A 20451-nucleotide genomic window follows, 5' to 3' on the forward strand; every position below is an offset into this window, starting at 1 on the left:
CCTTTCTCCTGGCTTCTTTGAAGCATCTTTATCTGCTGCACACACTTTCTTTTTTATTTCTTTTGCTCTTTCAATGATCTTCCTTTCTTTCACCGTGTCCCCATCCTCCATACTAACCCCGTTTATGCCTTAATCTTTTTTCTCTTTTGTGTCACTACATCCAATTCTCTCTAAGTTTTTCCTGTCTCCTTAATTCTTCTCTCCCAACCCATACTCATTCTGTTTCTCTCCGTCTTCATCTTTCTCTCTCCCTCTTCTCTTGACTTCTTCACCCTAGTCCTCTGATGTGCTGCCATGAACCCATCGCAAAGGACTAGAGGGGAAAATAGGGGCAGCGATATGCATGAAAGACAGGCAAAAACACACACAGTGGTCATGATGGCAAGGCTGGCAAGAAACACACATAGGCATATGCATAAAGAAAATCCTTGAATGCATACATGCACAAACATAAGCAAGCTCTCATGCAGAAACAAGCCTCCACAAACCCACACATACACATCATACACTATCAGATAATCAATACCGTTTTCTCAGAAGAGGTTCTCCAATAGGCCTTCTTTGGTTACCTGTCCATCAGGAATCCCTCTTCAAAGCACTGACTTGTTTTCCTCATTATTTTCAAAGGACAATGTTGAGTTTAGCCTTCCTTTAGCACAGAGAAAGACTCCAAGAAAGTACTACAATATCTCACTTCCAAAAGTCACTGACGTTGTACTGATTATGACTGGAGACAGTAATATGTCATTACCAATACATGCATGGTCAAGCTACAAGATGGGGAAAAAAGAAGTGTGTATGTTGTTAATGTGAGAACCAAACAAGTATATATTAATATATATATATATATACAGTACAGGCCAAAAGTTTGGACACACCTTCTCATTCAATGCGTTTTCTTTATTTTCATGACTATTTACATTGTCGATTCTAACTGAAGGAATCAAAACTATGAATGAACATATGTGGAGTTATGTACTTAACAAAAAAAGGTGAAATAACTGAACACATGTTTTATATTCTAGTTTCTTCAAAATAGCCACCCTTTGCTCTGATTACTGCTTTGCATACTCTTGGCATTCTCTTGATGAGCTTCAAGAGGTAGCCACCTGAAATGGTTTTCACTTCACAGGTGTGCCTTATCAGGGTTAATTAGTGGAATTTCTTGCTTTATCAATGGGGTTGGGACCATCAGTTGTGTTGTGCAGAAGTCAGGTTACTACCCAGCCGACAGCCCTATTGGACAACTGTTAAAATTCATATTATGGCAAGAACCAATCAGCTAACTAAAGAAAAACGAGTGGCCATCATTACTTTAAGAAATGAAGGTCAGTCAGTCCGGAAAATTGCAAAAACTTTAAATGTGTCCCCAAGTGGAATCGCAAAAACCATCAAGTGCTACAACAAAACTGGCACACATGAGGACCGACCCAGGAAAGGAAGACCAAGAGTCACCTCAGCTTCTGAGGACAAGTTCATCCGAGTCACCAGCCTCAGAAATCGCAAGTTAACAGCAGCTCAGATCAGAGACCAGATAAATGCCACACAGAGTTCTAGCAGCAGACCCATCTCTAGAACAACTGTTAAGAGGAGACTGTGCCAATCAGGCCTTCATGGTCAAATAGCTGCTAGGAAACCACTGCTAAGGAGAGGCAACAAGCAGAAGAGATTTGTTTGGGCCAAGAAACACAAGGAATGGACATTAGACCAGTGGAAATCTGTGCTTTGGTCTGATGACTCCAAATTTGAGATCTTTGGTTCCAACCGCCGTGTCTTTGTGAGACGCAGAAAAGGTGAACGGATGGATTCCACATGCCTGGTTCCCACTGTGAAGCATGGAGGAGGAGGTGTGATGGTGTGGGGGTGTTTTGCTGGTGACACTGTTGGGGATTTATTCAAAATTGAAGGCACACTGAACCAGCATGGCTACCACAGCATCCTGCAGCGACATGCCATCCCATCCGGTTTGCGTTTAGTTGGACCATCATTTATTTTTCAACAGGACAATGACCCCAAACACACCTCCAGGCTGTGTAAGGGCTATTTGACCAAGAAGGAGAGTGATGGAGTGCTGCGGCAGATGACCTGGCCTCCACAGTCACCGGACCTGAACCCAATCCAGATGGTTTGGGGTGAGCTGGACCGCAGAGTGAAGGCAAAGGGGCCAACAAGTGCTAAACACCTCTGGGAACTCCTTCAAGACTGTTGGAAAACCATTTCAGGTGACTACCTCTTGAAGCTCATCGAGAGAATGCCAAGAGTGTGCAAAGCAGTAATCAGAGCAAAGGGTGGCTATTTTGAAGAAACTAGAATATAAAACATGTTTTCAGTTATTTCACCTTTTTTTGTTAAGTACATAACTCCACATGTGTTCACTCATAGTTTTGATTCCTTCAGTTAGAATCTACAATGTAAATAGTCATGAAAATAAAGAAAACGCATTGAATGAGAAGGTGTGTCCAAACTTTTGGCCTGTACTGTATATAATTATATAATTATAACAATTGGCACATATGGAAGACCTTGACGAGAAAAAAAGGACAATTTTCTGCATGTCCATCTGTCTGACAGCTACATGTTAAGTTATTTGGCATGCTTTCCTCATTTCTACCATTGACAGTGTGAGCAGCCACATGGCTATGACATCAAGATGTGAACCAGAGGATGAGAAAAACCTGTCCCACCTGGTGTCTAGGAACTTGACTTAAGACACTCTACTTGACTCTTCCTCCTTGAAAGTCAGAAATCCTGAGTACTGACTTATAATCAAAAGTAGCATTAACCACAAAAAAGGACCACAGTGCATGCCTCTCACAGGCATCTAAAGTACATATTCTACATGATGCACGCGTGCCGTTAAAATGACCTTATCAGTTTATATGAAAGTGGTTTCAACTCTCAGGCTCTGATTCATCAGTTACCTTTATCTCATCAGTGATCATCATGCTAGTTGGTTTTCCACAGATAACATTTGCAACAGAACTGCTGGCAAGCACTATTTATAGCCCAATGCACGTGTAAAAGCATGGCTTCACAGAGTGCTTTACTATAAACTGTCAGAGACATATTTATATATATATTTCATTATACATTGTTAATTGGCAACAGTCCATGTAAGCTGAGGGACAAAGCACAGAGGAGCTCATCACTGTAATGTTACATCATCTAAAATCAGAAGAGAATCATTGAAGATTAAAGTTGTAGCTAAAATCTGAATGCTTTAAAAAAAAAAAAAAAAAAAACTTCAGTAAAAGAAAAGCCTTGGTCATTACTTACTGCCAGAGAAACAGAGGACAGTAGTGGTATCACTACCATACTGCCACAGCGCTGCTGCAGCTGCATCATGCTAAAAATGATGTGATTATTACTGATCCCCACTGAGAAAATTATTTTGATGTAGAGTTACAAAGTCAACTAAAAACATTAAAGGTCACATCACCAACTAGATCCTATTCCAGTGAGAAGACAAGAAGCTGTCTGAAGGCAGACTGCAAACAGTAAAGTTAACATTGTTTTCATGTGGTATCAATAGACATGAGGTTAATGTGGGACAGAGATTCTGCCATGCAAACCCATGCTGTGACTGAAGTACTTTAGTACCACACTTACGCAAAAAAAGGCCTGTAAAACCAAACCATTCACCACGGGATACTGTCAAAGAAACTCAGGCCTTTTCCATCCATTTATCCATGCATTCTTTCCTCCATCCATCATCTACCCATCTATTGCTGAAACAATTAGTGGATTAATCATGGCTATGGACAGAAAATTAATCAAATGTAATTTCCATAATCTTTTACTTTATGAAAATAATCAAGTAAAAATCCCAAACATTTGCCAATTCCAGGTTCATCAGGATAATTAAGATGCTAAAGTTTGCCTGCTTTTCTCAGTTCATATCATTATAAAATCAACAGTTCCTTTTTTTTTTTTTTTTTTTTTTTTTTTTGGACTGCTGGTCAAACAAAGATATCACTTTGAGCTCTATTACTTTCCAATGAGCATTTGTCATTATTCTTGACATTTTATAGAGAGAATTATTATTCAATTAAATTGGGAAAAATAATCAATATCAAATTAATCAACACTGAAAATATCATCCGTCCAGTTCTTCTCTGTATCAGTCCTTGCATCCCTTTCCCCATCCTTACATCCATCACTCCTGTAAATTTATTCATTCCTATATCATATATCCATTCACCAGAGCCAGTGGTTCACAGCTGGTGGGTCAGGACCCCCAGGGGATCACAGAATAACTTTAAGGGGGTCACAAAATTATTTAAGGAAAGGCTGGAAAACATTTCTATTACACAAATTAATTACCATGTCTATTTTTTCAGATTTTTCTATCATTTCTGCTTCTTTTCCTGTGAGACACTTAACAGTTTCAGCCTCTGGGGCTCCTCTGATGATCAAATGAAATGACCTCAAAAGGGAAAATCATCTTTTGGTTGGCTTGTGAATATGAAGCCTGCGACAATGGGACGGCATTGCTTCGTTTTAAGTGATTACGAGCCAAAAAGGTTGAGAACCACTGACTTCAGCCAACCATCCATCCGTCTATCCTTTAGTTTTTTATCCCTGCCTCCCCAGCTCTTCACAGTCAACGTGTAGAGCTGTTGGTTTTTCAGATCTGAGCACCTGGCAGGTGAGCAACACGGGAGCAATACTGACAGTTTAATACAACGGCTGGAGGCTGTGTTGGCTGGGTGTGTGTGTGTGTTTATGCGTGTATGTGTGCGTTTGAGTGTGTGTGTGTTTATATGCACTCATCTCTCAGCTGGTATGTGTCGACATGCAAAGCTCTCTGCCATCCATCTAGGGTGCTCATCCATCCACAGGGCTTGGCACAGAGTGTGTGTGTGTGTGTGTGTGTGTGTGTGTGAGTGTGAGAAACTAAAACATCAACTCCATGCATTCCTGTAGCTGTTTGCATCTGGTTGCCATGGAGTTTCACAGCTGTTTCTACCAGACTCTAATGAGCTACAGCAGCTGCTAGACTGTTAGGACACACATGCATCTTTGCAAACACACACACACACACACACACACACACACACACACAGATACATATATACCTGCACATGCATGTATCAGTGCACATGATTAAACAACATATGACGTTTCATGGTTTTCTCAAGAAGCAGTCGTAGCTGTCAATGCCTGCCAAGAGCTGCTGTGCAGAACTAGACGTGTTCATGGGCTTATATGTTACAGGATTTCGCCGCTTTGATAGCGAACCACCTAGCAACGTCTGCAAGTGTAAACACCAGGCTGGGAAAAATAACTCTTGGCCTGATGCACAAATTGTTAAAAACACTTGAGAACAGCTCAACAAGACAGTCAATAGCCCAAGGACATTTTCCGATGTTCTCATTTGATCACAATATTACCTAAGCACACACCGTGAAAACGACTGTCAGGAGAGTCGAGCGCAGCGAGGCTACAGGAAGCTGCTCATTATGTCTACCATCAACTGACTGCTGTTTTGAGTTTTACCGCTGAAAAACCTCCGCTTTCACAATGGACCTCCATGACTTTTTCAAGACCTACAGTACCTTTCTGTACTTAACACTGTTATGTGATTTTCAAAATGACTCAAGGAAGAAAACAAGAAGAGGAAGAGGAGGAAAACAGGCAGAAAAGAAAGACAAAGGATGACAAGAAGAGGAAGGAAAATAAGAAGTAATACCTGGAGAAGAACATGACAATGGAGGAGGACTGGGAGAAGAACAGGAGGAGGAAGAAGTAAAAGAAGACAATGAAGAAGAAGAAGAAAAAGAAGAAGGACAGAGAAGAAGAAGAAGGACTGAGGGAAGAAGAAGAAGAAGAAGAAGAAGAAGAAGAAGGACAGAGAAGAAGAAGAAGGACTGAGGGAAGAAGAAGAAGAAGAAGAAGAAGAAGAAGAAGAAGAAGAAGAAGAAGAAGAAGAAGAAGGAGGAGGAGGAGGAGGAGGAGGAGGAGGAGAATTGGTAAAATAACACTTATAAATACCTATTTCAACCATTTGATGACTGGTTGACCATGTAATTATTGGACTACTCAAAACTCACTGGCCTTTTCTAGTGCTGAAACCAATGTAGATCAATTTTTGTTTTGCTTTTCATGTTCATACATTTGTTTGTTTGTTTGTTTTGTGTTTTCATTTTTCAAGTCTCACTTTTGTCCGCTTCATCGCTTCACCACACGGTGTGTTATCATTTCTAATACTGGCTTTAAAATCAGCTAATAACCAACTTATAAATTAGTACAGAGAGACTTTCCTCATGGTCTTGGCAAGCCAGGTGAACCATTCCTGAATGTATTGGATAATTCTGTTATTAAGCCTGTGGTTTGGCTATTTATCAGGGCAGGTGTTTAATTACAGCTAAATTAAAGACATTACACCAACATTACACCCACGGTACATTTGCCTCACACCTGTGTCTCCAGTTTAAGTATACAAATGTAAATTCATACACTTAAGCATTAGCTGAGATCTTGCGGGTCTTGGAATGACACTAGGTGGGCGTGAAGATACCAGCTCTCTAAAATACATCAGGCACAGATAAATATATCACATATGAAAACTCTGGTCTCTGGGTCGTCTGCAATGTGGAGAGGGAGGGAGGGAGGGAGGGTGGGAGAAAGAGAGAGAGAGAGAGAGAGAGGGAGAGGGTGAGAGAGAGAGAGAGAGAGAGAGAGAGAGAGAGAGAGAGAGAGAGAGAGAGAGATTCACACCTGCCCAGCCCTCATCTCCATCTGTGCACGCCCCATCCCCCCACCACCACTTCCTTCCTCCCATCATGCACTGGGAGTGGCTTGCTCCCCTCATACCACTTGTTTGTCAACCTCTCCTGGCTGTGGATAACCACAGTGTACACTGTCTTCCTGCAGCATGCAGCTGAGCCGACTCACTGTACTTTAAAGCTCCTAATTTAGACAAATACTGTTCGTCCTCAACTCGGTTGTCAGATTTATTTATACCGCCCTTTATCATAAACATGTTTTAAAGGTCTTTACAAGTCGTGTCATATACATGCCATACACCTTACAATAATTTGATCCCATTGAGGGTTTTCCAATAAGTGCCACAGTTTTACATCACAGCTATACACTCCTTCATGGTCACTGTCACTCTAAACCAGCACTTGTTTGCTGAGACACACACATGCAGTCTTATTAGTGGGGCTGGGTATCAAAATTCAGTACCTTCACAGAGTATTGGACAAAGCAGGTGTCATTCACTACCACAGTTTTTGATTGTTTCGATATGCCATTAACAACAAGGCATCTCACGCGGTGCAACTTCTGTCATGACATTTTCATATGGGTGAAAAAAGTCCAAGACACTAGTTGTGTGTTTTGGACAGGTTTGTGAAACACACTGCTAATGAATAAAGTTTACAGAGCAGACACACACTGGAAGAGAGACAGAAAGAGGCAGGGCAGGGCAAGCCGGTGTGTATGTGTATGTGTGTGTGTGTGTGTGTGTGTGTGTGGGCTCTGGGTGAGTGGATGAGAAAGAAACTGAAGGGAAAATAAGGTGAGCATGTGTTAAAATAGTTTGAGTACAAACACTACAATAAGGTGTAGAATTAATTTGAATTAAAGTGGTGAAATAAGAAATACTAGAAATAGGCTAATGTATTCTTTCAAAATATTTCAACAGACATCCCCCTCCCCAGTCCCCTCCACAGTTGCAGCATCATTTTGTGGGAAACACTGCTACCTTACAATATCACTTACACCATGGACTGGAGGAATACTCTAGGGCTGACTGGAGGGCTGCAAAGCTTAATTTGATCCCACAGTATTCCAATGGCAAAATTATTTGAATATTTGTTTTTTAGACATATATTTCTCAATTTTAACCCCAACCTCTCATCTCGTCTACCAACGAAACGCATCTTTGAATAAACTTGAATGATTGCTGGTATCCAGGACAGCCCCAGAATACTAGGCTCTCTCTCTGGGATATTTATAAAAATTACAAATGAATTTGCATGAAACGTATAGAAAAGTTGGTCATCAGGCAATGAAGAACTGATTAACTTTCAACAATTAGACAAAGGAGGGTGTGGCACGGGCGTGAATTCTTTTTGCTAAATATCCATCATGTGGAAGTGGAACAACTTGACAATTACATAGTGCTGATGGGGGTATGCACTCTACTGAGTGCTTTCAAGTTAATTTTGTGCCCAAGACATAAAGCAAAAGTAAGTCAATAGAAGTGAACTCCAAGGTGTTTAATGCACCACCAAGAGACGAAAACCCTTCACATCACATCAGGTGACTCTTCGCTTTCACATTGTGCATTAAAACCTTTTAAAGTACACCCCAGGGTTAATTAGCCTTTACACATTAGGATGTATGACACTGGTTGACTACATGACTGAAAGTTACTAGTTCTGTCAGTTGGCACCAGAAATACTAGTCATTCAAAGTACTACTGAGCTGCGGAGCTGAACAGAAGCCATCAAGAAAAAAAAAAATACACAATTTACAGATTTTAGTTGCATTTGTATGTACTCTATGTCAATGACACATTTAATGATTTCATTCCCATGTTTTATTAACCTCATTAATAATTTTATTAATTCATTCCTTGTTTTACTCATAAAATGTGGCCTCAGGGCTCCGTCATGATATTGCATCCACGTCTAAAAATGCTGTGCCTTTCATCAGCATTCAAAATACATTTCCTTTTCGGAACATCTAAGCCTTTCACGTTTAATCTTTTTTTGACCATGTTAGACTGTATACATTTAAGTGAGTGTTATTAAAATGTTGTTACTTTTAGACTAGTTGTATAAGCATATAGTTGTTTACCAAAATTCCATTTATACATCAGTGAAATTAGTCAAAATGCACATCCATAATATACATTACGTAGCCTACACCATGCTACATTGTATGCATACTACAAATACCACGTCAGTCATTTCAAAAACAAATAAAAACACTGTGACTGAGGAAGACAAAAGCCTAGAGGTTATGGAGAAGCAGGTCTGTGAGCCTAAAAGTCGCAACTGCAGATCAAAAAACAGCTCAAGAATTTTTTTTCCCTTCAACAAAATGCCCTAATATAGACAATTAACCATCACCTGCTCTGGTTCACAACTGTGAATATGCGCAGCTTTCTGATTGTGAAGTAGGTCACTGCTCAAAACAAGAACATGCATGCTCAGCAAACTGTTCCTAGATCAAGAAAGGTAAAAAAAAAAAAAAAATTCTGCACATACATGGCAGTCAAAGCTTGAATAATAATTAACGGTGGTAATGATATGGATTGAATAATGGTGAAATTATTGTGCAGCTTGGAATTCATGTTATAAGTGTCTTACAAAAGAATACAACATTTTTTTCTTTTTTATTTCTTTTATATAGATCACAACTTTGTTTTGGTTAAGATTTTTTTTTTTTTTTTTTTTGTAAAAGTTGCCCCAGATTTGTTTATAACACAGTGGCAAAGGCCAAAAAAAAATCCTGAGGCACACCAGTTTTTTTTTTTTTTTTTTTTTTTTTAATTACATGAAAATGTGTCTCACAGCACATACAAAGACAGAGAAAACACCGAGGTGCAGAGACATGGTTCTGAATTTCATCATCTGGCACAATAAGCTCATTAAAGTTTGATTACAAGCTCGGTGAACACGCTTTTAATCAGGTGACTGAATTCAGGCCTGTGGGTGGATCTGCATCCAAAGGCACAGATGTTACGTACTCATAACATCACAGGTTCAAATCTGCCTAATGACTGTTGACACTTTTCATCCCCGCACTCCTCTACAGTGTTCCTTCTGTGTAGTGTATAGACTGTAGCGTATATGTTTAGGGTTGGACGATATACAAGTATTTTCTTTTTATCCCATCAGCAATGTATTCATTGGGGGATGCTGTCATGGATTATGATTTATCAAGTGACTGTTTACAGACTTCAATAACTGCAGAGATTAAACAACTTTTGTGGAATAATTAATCCATATAAATAAAATGTATCCCCTAAAATAACACTGCCCTGTGTGCTGTAATACTTTTCTTAGAGTGTGTGCTGAGTACATATGTCTGTCCCTTTTTTTTTTCCAGTCATCTTGACTTGCTGTTGAAGATCGGGGGGAGTCAACACTTGACACCACAAGTGATAGTTCAGATTCTTTCCCATATAATGGTATTTCAAACAAGTAGTACACTCAAGAAGCTGAAAACTGAAGCTCACGTTCTTGCGTCAGGGCTGGAGTTAACAGACCAAACATGGTGGATGTATTAAACTTGCACGGACCGCCAAATTGGTATTCTTGAAATATTTCTACTCATGCATACATTTAGCTTTTTGTATTTTCCTTAACTAATACAAGTAAAACATTATCTTACAAAAGTTACTAGTTTTCATAGCTGAGAGCACGTTGTCTCTGCTGTGACAGACAGCATAACATGACATTAAGCAAGAGATTATTTTGTTTAATTCCTCACATTACCCAAATTTTTATTTTGAGGGAGCTATGCCAATACTGTAGCGGTGCCACCAATGAGCCTATTCTTGGGTAACACTGTTACTGCATTTTTTTTTTTTAAGTTTATAAGTGATAGACTTGTAAGTCTATCAGCAACAGACTTAAAAAAAAAAAAAAATCACTGGAAGTTCCTGATGTAGTTGTCCTTTTGCAATACATATACACTTTTTACTATACACATTACCTCAGGAAGCAGAAATGCCAAAGAAAAATCTTCAAGTGAAGAAGCTGTATTAATAGAGAGATTGAAAACACACAGGAGAAAGCCTGATGATGATAATGCTGTTATTACTTTCAACAGATTCACATCTGCATTCTTAGTCTACAGCTTTCTCACCACTATCCAACGAATAACAGTAACACCTCTAACATAAACACTTACTATAACTTATGGCTGTTTCATAAAGATCCACTGACAACAGGGCTGAATTTCAGACTATAAAATGCAAAGTGCCCCCCACTGTTTTCGCCTCTTCTCATGTGCAGCAGCAAGCATCAGCATCAAGACTTGAACAGGTTCAGCAGCAGATTCAAACGGAAATACAAGGAATTTGAATACAAACATTCCCCTGTCAGGGTGCATAATAAAAAATTTCAATACCACAAGCCTGACAGAAATCCCCCGAGTACAAACTGTGTGCATGTGAGTGTATTTATGTCAGTGCCTCTATGTAGAGTGTGACATGCACCCTCCCACAAATGTGCGTGTGTGTCCTGTGGCCACGTTGTTGCGATGTTTTGACAAGTGTCACACAATCCCTTGGGGAAAACGGGGGATTTCTGTGATGCAGAAGAGCCTTGCTTTCGCCAGAGGAGAGGAGGCCAAGAGCCGCTTAACAGTGTCCTTATTCTGACTGCAGGGACTCGATGTTGCCAGTTATTACAATGCCCATATTTTTTAAGTTTGTCAACCTGTGAAAGTAGCATACCAGCACAAACACTCACACACTTTTGGTCTTTCTCATCACTGCCTACATTCTCAAATGCCAAACCTAACCATTAACCACAGGACCAACTATGTGCGGTTTCTGTGTGTTTGTAACACTGTTCCTGTTTGTCTACAAAATTGGCCAACTCCTCTGTCTTCATCTAAATCTAGATTAAAAAAAGAGCTATATGTAAAACAACGAAGCATTCGACTGTGTCCTCCTTCCGCTAAGTAAAGCCCTATAAACCACTTCTAAGAAAAAGCAAAGTCAGAGTAGGAGACTTATGAAGGTTCAAACACAGACGGCTCATTATGGAAAAAAGCTATGTTGTCATTATGAGTCCAGTGTGCTCACCATTCGCCAGACTTGCTTGGACCCAGGGTGAGCATCATTCTGCAGACGTTTTGACTATGTGTTCCACTGCGCACTTTTCTTTACAGTAGGGACACACTCTTGCCTAAAAAACAACAACAAAAACAACAACAAAATGCTCCCTGGTGTTTTGCGCTACTAATTTGACAAAGTGGGCCACACATTGTGCACTTGATAAACAATCCAAGATGACTCCAGCCAATGGCAACATGGTGCTGATCATGAATGTGGTGCATTTATGTGTCTAATATATGAAACTGTTCCTGTGCACTGCATGCTTTCCTTTTCTGTCACTTTTATTATGTTTCCATTTCCATATCATACAATTATTCAATTCTTTTGTGCATCAAAATATTGTCAACAAACAAACAAAAAAGAGAACTTAAGTATAAACATTGATTAAGTTTAAAAACAACAAGCAAGAAATGAACAAAGAAACAAATAAATAAATGAATAATTAAACATGCACTGAAACAAGTCCCTAACTCATACTGACTCATACCGATAAGCCAATAAAGTATTGAAACTTGAAACCTGAAATACTTGGTTTCCGTTATAACCAGCTGCCACTATCAGCAAAAAATGCTTATGTTTGATTCTCTAATATTTCCAAGAAATAATTCCAACAAAACAACCAGTATGCTCCATTCATATTTGTGATACATCAAAATGACAATATCCCATCTATTTCAAAGAAACCTATAATAATCATTTACGGATGACACAGGCTGACACACTGCAGGGCATAAAAATTTCACAGCCCAGTTCATCAAAAAAGCTGAAGCTATCATCCACCATGAGCTCTGGACTTCTGTACCCATTCAATATCTGTTTTAATTGTACAGCACACTATCGTCCATTGTTCATATATTCCATCTTTACCTTTGCTGTATGGTCTGCTGTTGTCTTTTCATACATCTTTTCTGTGTTTCCTCCTTTTAATTTTGACAGAGGGTAAGTCAAGTCATCTGCTAACAAACTTATGTAAGCCAATAAAATTTGTACAGACTCATTCAAAATGCTTCGATACCTGCCAAATGTGCCATGTGCACACCGCCTAAATCTCCATGATGAGAGAAACAACTACCAATTTGTCTAGTGTTCTTTTTCCATTTCCACTGTGGTTGATGTTGTCATTTACTGCCTGTGTAGAGTGAAACCCCGCCTCTTCATCCTTGTGATTAGTCGGCTCTCAAAAAAAAAAAAAAAAAAAAAAAGAGGTCTATGTCATGTGCACTCCAGGCACGGCGCCTTTCCCAAGTAGCCGCTGTCTGTCTGCCTCATGGCCACTCCTCATTGTCTTGAATGTTAAAAAAAAAACAAAAAAAAACAAAAAGGGGGCAGGCAGGGTGAAAAAAGCAGAACAGTGTCAACGTGGTTTCTAAGCCACAGTTTGGATCCAGGCAGCTGGCAGGTGAGCAAAGAGAGTGACACTCCACCCTGTGAAGCTGAGGAGCAGTTAACTGCTTCAAAAGCCAAAATGACCTCAAAGTTTGTCTCCTGCTCCAACTGCAGAAGACTGCCATTCAGAAACGTTTATGGCTATAATTTTTGTTTATATGCAAAGTAAACAGTCATGACCTTTGCCCATTAAAGCATATAAAAAGATGTTACGGTTGCTTAGTAGGGAAGCACTGAGAGTAGTTCCTGAGAACTATGAAGTGCTAATAGGAAGCCAGTTTTCAAAATTTAGAAATTTGTGAAGATTTTATATGGTGAACTTTTTATTTGCGCTTGCTGGTGCAGCATGATGCTGTTTTTGCTTATTTCCTCTAGAATATCAAGAAACTAGACCTGACATTGTCCACTGAAAACGCTAAGAGTAAATTTTTTAGATCACTGAAAGGACTGGCCACTGTTACAGTAATTAATATAATATAATGATAATAATTTAATAATAACTGACACTGATTTTGATTAAAAAAGATAATTATAGGAATTTTATTTACCACTGACCTGGGACATTGTTTTCAAGTTGTCCACCATGTGTCAGAGTGACACGTCACAATTCGTAAACTCATGGAGCTGTTTACCCCTCATACTTACGACTTGGTAGCTGTTGGAGAGCAGTTTCCCAGCTGTAAGCTTGGAAATTTCTGACTTTACAAGGTGACAAAAACCTCCCAAATGCACCATGAACTCTTAAAGATTCACTCTTTTTAAGTAAAAGTTGGGAGTTCATTTCATGGGGACTTTAACACTGATTCTCGCACTGGCCGCCGCCCTTCTTGCAACACTGAACTGCTGACCAAATAAAGGCCACCCTTTTGAAAATAAGAGCCATAACCTGAGTGTCCTATTAACAGATTATAATAACTAAATGCCTGTCAAGTCAAACAGGTGTGAATGCAGCTTCATGGTTTTGTGGAGTACATATACATAATATAAAGTAATTTTTTAAAAAAATGCCAAAAGGATCGCTAGCATTTCTGAAGTCACTCTAATGTCGATTCAAAATGCCTGCAACATTGTCACATTGCCATCAAACCTTTGGCATGTGTCATCTGCCCTTTTCTCTATCTTGTATTGTTCCTGTCACCTTCCACGGTATGCTACCGAGAGCAGAAAACACTACAAAACATCACCCTTTACGAAAGTGCAGTGGAGCCCAGAGTGAGGCGAGGCAAGGAGACGAGGGTATGAAAGGGAACGTGGCCCCGTGGCTGTTCAGCAGAGGCCCGGGTCAGAGCGGAGAGTCAGTAATTACTGACTGACTGACTGCTGACAGGACCTTCCAACAGCCTGTGGTTAACTGGATAGAGCTGAGGGGGAGGAAGCTTCAAATGCACAGGCATGACAGATGCTCCGCTGATGACTTGTACTTCAGGATGGTTAGGGGGCATGCATGCCATCTCACTTTATTCTTTTCCCTCCCCCCCTTCAAAAAAAAGCAGAAGGAAAAAAGAAACATTTGCGCTCTTGAACTCTTTTGCCGTTTCTGACTGTTTTTGACATTTCTGGTACCATTAGAGAGGAATAACAAGTTTGGAAGATGGGAAGTGAAGACTTTTATTCCAAGATGGCATCTATTCAGTTTGCAAAAAGAAACACATCATTGCCTTAAGTTTATCATTAAATATCTCAAGGATGGAGGATTTAGTGTCATTATTTTGTCAACCAAGCACTGAAGTTAGCTGCGGTCTTCTAGAAATTACCATTGCTAATTTTGTGCCATCAATCATTTTATAAGAGTAGGTGTCACTTTTTCCAAATGGCAGATATCTTATTTTGGAAGGAAACTCTCCAAACAGCGAGAGACAAGTTCTCTTAAAAGAGATTTGAACCCACTTCACTGACTGCGTGGGAGGCATGTGTGATTGGCAGGCAGCTTCCACCACCATACCGCACCGCCGCAACTGTTCCAGTATACCATTTTCCAACTGGATTATACCATTTTTCTTCCCACAGGGTGGTCATTTCAGAGCTTGAGGGTCCATTCATCACGACCATGTGGTACTTTAGCCAACCTAACTGAACCATCCATGCCCTTGGTTGATTTAGCTGTGGTGACAAACATGCCTGTACATGCATTTGACGCTAGTTTTGTTCAAGTTAAGAACTGATAAATTGCTGTGGTGGCTGGATGAGAGCTTTCATTTGAAAAAAAAAAAAAAAAAAAAAAAAAACACTCAAAGAATCAGACTGTGTGCAGCTTAGCCAGCAGAGCATGGCACTAACCCTGCAAGAAGTCAAAATGTTTTATATGCATTCCTCTTGTTTGGCTCTTCAACAACTTCCATTTGTGTCCTCTGCTTGTGTAGGATCCAGTGGTCTCATTTTTGCCCCAAAAGGATGTTGTGGTCTCTTAAAGGGATAGTTTGGAAGTTTTGACATAAGGTTGTGTGAGTTACTGACCAACAGTGACATATTTTCATTAACATAACCCCAGGCAGTGAGTATTCTGGTTGGAGATCATGCAGCTTGGAAGAACAATAGCAGCGGCAGTGAACAGGGCCAACTGACAGAAAATATTTTAACCTCTGCAACCCTGAGGCAAACCTACAGAATGTTGGTTTTAAAATGCAAGTGGAGATGCCAAGTTTTCCAAAGATCCCAAATATGTCCTGCTCAATTACAGGGAATGTACATAAAATGATGCATAAGGCACTGAGATAGTTTATATTTGATGTAACACTACAGTCATAAAACCGTAGCATCTTGGGTCTGAATATTTCTCTCAATATAAGTGATGTACCTTAAGTGAAGCATTCAGTGACTAGCAGACAGAGAATAGATATGTGACACTGTCACGCAACATGGAAAAGTACTTTAGGTAATTTAATGGTAAATCAGAATTGCAGGGGATCCACAAAATGTTGTGTATTCTGTTGTGGATACCGAAAACTTTTGGCATGTTTTTTGTGGTTTAAAATACTTTTGGCAAGACTCACTGCCAGAGGTGATTATGTCAATGTAACAATAATGTCAACAATTCTGAATTATCCATTCAATCGTCTTCAGCATTGAAACATAACCCACCACAGGAACAACGCTGCCATGTGAGCCTCTACAGAAACCATAAAAAAACCTCATTTGTTGACTTCTGTTACGTCTTGGACCAGTGCTCTCTGTCTGTCTCTCTCTCTCTCTCTCTCTCTGTCTCACTCACTCTCTCTCTCACTCTCACTCTTACACTCTAACTCTCAATCTCACTCTCTCTCACACACACTCTCACTCTCACACTCACACTCTCACACACACTCTCTCTCTCACACACTCTCACACTCTCTCTCTCTCTCTCTCTCTCTCTCTATGAGTAAAGACCACAACAGACACAAGTCCCGCCAGCATTCAGCAACCAAACCGACTGGACAAGATGCTGGAATCTTACAATTTTTGTCAACTCACTGAAGCAATAACTCAAATCTCTAACAGGGTAAAGTACAGGTGAATCAACTGTAAGCTCAAAGGCTCCGAACACACAACCTGTTACAGTGCACACATTTTTCATACGTATTTATCTTTATTATTCCACCACATTTCCACAGTGACTTACTTCTGATGGTTTCTTGTGCTGGTGTCGGACCCATGTGCTGCTGGTGCCCGTGTTTTTGGACGACCTGGACCATGAAGTCACCTGACCTGCAGAGAAGACAACACACGACGATGATCAGCATGGCAAAACTTTTACTTGAACTAAAGATTCAAATAAAATCTCCCTTAAGGCTGCTCAAAATGCAATAATTACACTAGTAAACTTTTTGGGGTTTGTGTTTTTCATCACATAGCCAATGAAAATTGTTCTGAAGAGCAGGAGTAGAAGCTACAAAAGGTTTTATTGGTGCACAACATCCCTTGCTCCCACAAGCTAACTTAACTGTTGTACAGAAGAATAAATAACCTCAAATCAACTGGAGCGCCATGGAACATCATAAAATGTTAGTCCAGCTTAATTTGTGTGAGCGTCTGTGTATTCTATACATTACCAAGTGTGAATATTAAATCCTGAGGGATGCACATCATCGGTATTAGTTGATAATGGCTTTAAAATGATATGTTGCCAACGGCATGTAAAGAAAATGTCTTCTGATATGACAGACCAATGATACTGTAATTATACCTAGATGTTCGATGCTTGCCAAAAAATGCTTTACTATTGTGCAGCAACAGTTAGAAGAATATGGCAAATGATTGATGAAGTGCACAGGTGTGAGGGTGCATGCACAGAGCTATCTGAATTTTTACCTAGTGTGAATTGTGCAACAATATGTCTGGGGTGTGGATGTGTTTTTAAAGTGTCTGGGAAGCAAAGTTACCATTTGCAACAATTGCTCAGTATCGGCCATGCAAGGAGGAGACAATTCACATTCCTTCAACACTACAAATGTAATCATCCATCTTAAGAACCATCATCCTGATCATTATGACGAACCTGTTATGAAGAACAAAGGAAGGAAACAACCGGTATCAGAAAAAAAAAAAAAAACTGTCAGCAGTTCCTTCTCCAGTCCTTTGATAAAACAAACAAACAAAAAAAACATAACCATAACCACACCAGGGTCAAAGCATCACTCAGAAATGCATGTGTACTGCTCTGGACAACTAGGCCTATCCATTAGTTGAAGATCTGCAGATTTGAGGATTACATTGAGTCACATGACACAATGTCCAGCTGTAGGTATTTCTCAGATGTGGCCTTACCTTAGCTGCAAGCTGTCATCTAGAGCAACATCGAGAAGCTCATCACTACTTCCACTTGAATTAGCTTCACAACAGACATTTGGACGCCAAGCGTAAGCCCCATAAGCATGCTGAGCCTCACAGCACAATGAATACTTAATACTTAAAAAGGGTGCCTTTGATTCACAAGAATACTGAGGGTCTCATGCAGCTGCTGCATCTGCTTTTGATGGCATGTTTGGGAAGTGAAAAATCCCAAAGGAGAAAGCATATGTAGTGCTGAGGGACAATGCACGCAACATGTCCAAAGCAGTGATGGAGTTAAATGTGCAAAGTTTGCGATGAACAGCACACACCTTGCAGCTTGCCATGAACAAAGGTGTCCTGGCTCAGCACAGCATCGCAGATATCGCGGACGAGGGGAAGAGAGAAGTTGGACATTTTAAGCACTCATAACTTGCATGCAGTCGACTTGATGACATACAGAATGAGCTCGAGATGCCCATTAAAAGGCTACAACAAGCTGGATCAGCTGGAATTCAACCTTTTATATGATGCAGAGCCTGGTGGAACAGAAGAGGGCTTTAGCTGCGTACACTGCTGATTTTGATTTCCCAGTGACACTGACGGCAAATCAATAAGGAATTCTTGAAAATATACCCTACTCGCCCCCCTTTGAGTGCCTGACCAGAGAGATCAGTTCTGCACAGGCCTCTTCTGCAGATGTCATCCCCGCTGTGGTGGCAGTGACACAGCTACTTGGCGGGAGAAGTGACTCAGACAGCAGCGCACAAACTGCCAAAATTACCCTATTGGAAGCTGTCAGTGATCACTTTAATGGTGAGCGACGCAAAGCCCTTTATTTCATTGCAACCATGCTCAATGCATGCTATAAAGATCAGTATTTCAACTGGGATAAAAAGGAGGGAGGACCTAATTTGCTGCAGAAAGTTGTGAATGAAACAGGTGGCTGTGATGGTGTCAGTGCAGAGATGACAGTAAAGATGACTCCCCCCACGCCACCAAAGAAGACCCAAACCAAAAGTATGAAGAAATTATCGAGGACAATGTTGTCGTGGAACAGGCATCCCCACGCGAGACAGTATCAAAAGTTAATTATAGTAAGAATAAAAATATTTTATTTGTATAGCATCTTTCATACAAGAAATGCAGCTCAAAGTGCTTTACAATAAAGAAATTCCATGTGTAGCCGCTCTGGCCTGACACTGCCTCCACTACACTTCCTGCGTTGTGTCTACGTGTGACGAACGATTTCTTTTCTGTCTGTATAAAACACATGACTTTCAATATAACACCTTTTTTGCGACCGTCCTCCAGAAAACACACCTCTCCTTTCCGTGGCTAGCGCCAAGTGAGTAAAATTACCGCAAAGCAACAGGAAGTGACGTCACCGCAGTGTCAAAGGTCATGCAATAAAAAATAAATTTAACAAAGTAAAGCTCCCCAAAATAATACAGAAACAGAGTTTTCTTGAGAAAACTAACAGCAAAGCATGAACAGAAACAGATTTTAGGTGAAATATAACAATCTAATTTATGCATCTGTTACACATGCACTGAGTGCTTCACATGAAAACAGAGTAGAGGTAGAAGGAACATAAATGGAGATAATACAGAGCCAACTGTTGTGCTTTCAGTGCTCAAAAGAAAAGCTGGATTGCTTTTTTAGTTACATTTCAGGTACACACTTGACTTTCAGAATACAGGTCTATCAGTCTTTCAGCCTCCTTCATTAGACATAACATGAGGGCTACGTTTTCACTAAGGACAGAAGAGGCTTATATTTTGTGTACTTTTGTGTGTTTTGTTTGCACAGCGCCTCTCTGTTACAAGGTTGTTTGCAGCGCATAGCAGAGTGCAACACAAATTGAGCACAGTTTTAGGTTTATTTAAGGATTGTACAGCCACATAATGGACTCTATTTTGAATTAATTCATTCAGTTAATATATTGTTGAGTTTAAGCAAGAGTCTATAAAACATAAGTGGCCTACTAATTTAATTCATTTATTTAACAGTGTAAAAAAATGCACTTAATGTTCTTTCAGTTGGTTTTAAATGCTACAGTGCATTTACAAACTGTGGACAGAGATTACATTTTGTTTTTGCAACTTGTTAAATAGATCAAATTTGCCCAGGCTGTGATTATTGTCAGGACTGTCTCAGTGAGAGCATCATCCATGCATGTATAAGTAGGATGAATCTTACAGTTCAGTTTGAAAGAAACTGTAACCAAAAAATGACAGTGGCAAGTTTTACATAACCTAAGTTGAAGTAATTTTCTAATTTTGCCAAGTGAATGAGCACATGTTGAAAAGCACTAAAAAATAAACAGACTATTGTATGGTTGTATTTACTTTATCTTTACTAGTCTTTGTCAGTTACCAGATCGTTGCAGGGTTCTATTTCAAACTCCTCAAAAATTGGTATATGATGATGGTGCCATTTATTATATCGGCCTCCCAGGGAACAAACAGTGAGGATTTTTACAAAAAATGTACAAAAAAGATGAAAACCAA

At 39.9% G+C, this 20451-nt stretch overlaps 1 protein-coding gene across 1 annotated transcript in view; it reads right to left on the reverse strand.

Moving 5' to 3' along the window:
* jade2 (jade family PHD finger 2) overlaps positions 1–20451 on the reverse strand; it is a 233188-nt gene that overhangs the window by 176975 nt on the left and 35762 nt on the right. The window contains exon 3 of the mRNA XM_030068583.1: positions 16791–16876. Coding sequence (XP_029924443.1) covers positions 16791–16876 — 86 coding nt within the window. The remainder of the gene's footprint in view (positions 1–16790; positions 16877–20451) is intronic.

This window comes from Myripristis murdjan, chromosome 14, assembly GCF_902150065.1.
Source record: "Myripristis murdjan chromosome 14, fMyrMur1.1, whole genome shotgun sequence".
Lineage (NCBI taxonomy): Eukaryota > Metazoa > Chordata > Actinopteri > Holocentriformes > Holocentridae > Myripristis > Myripristis murdjan.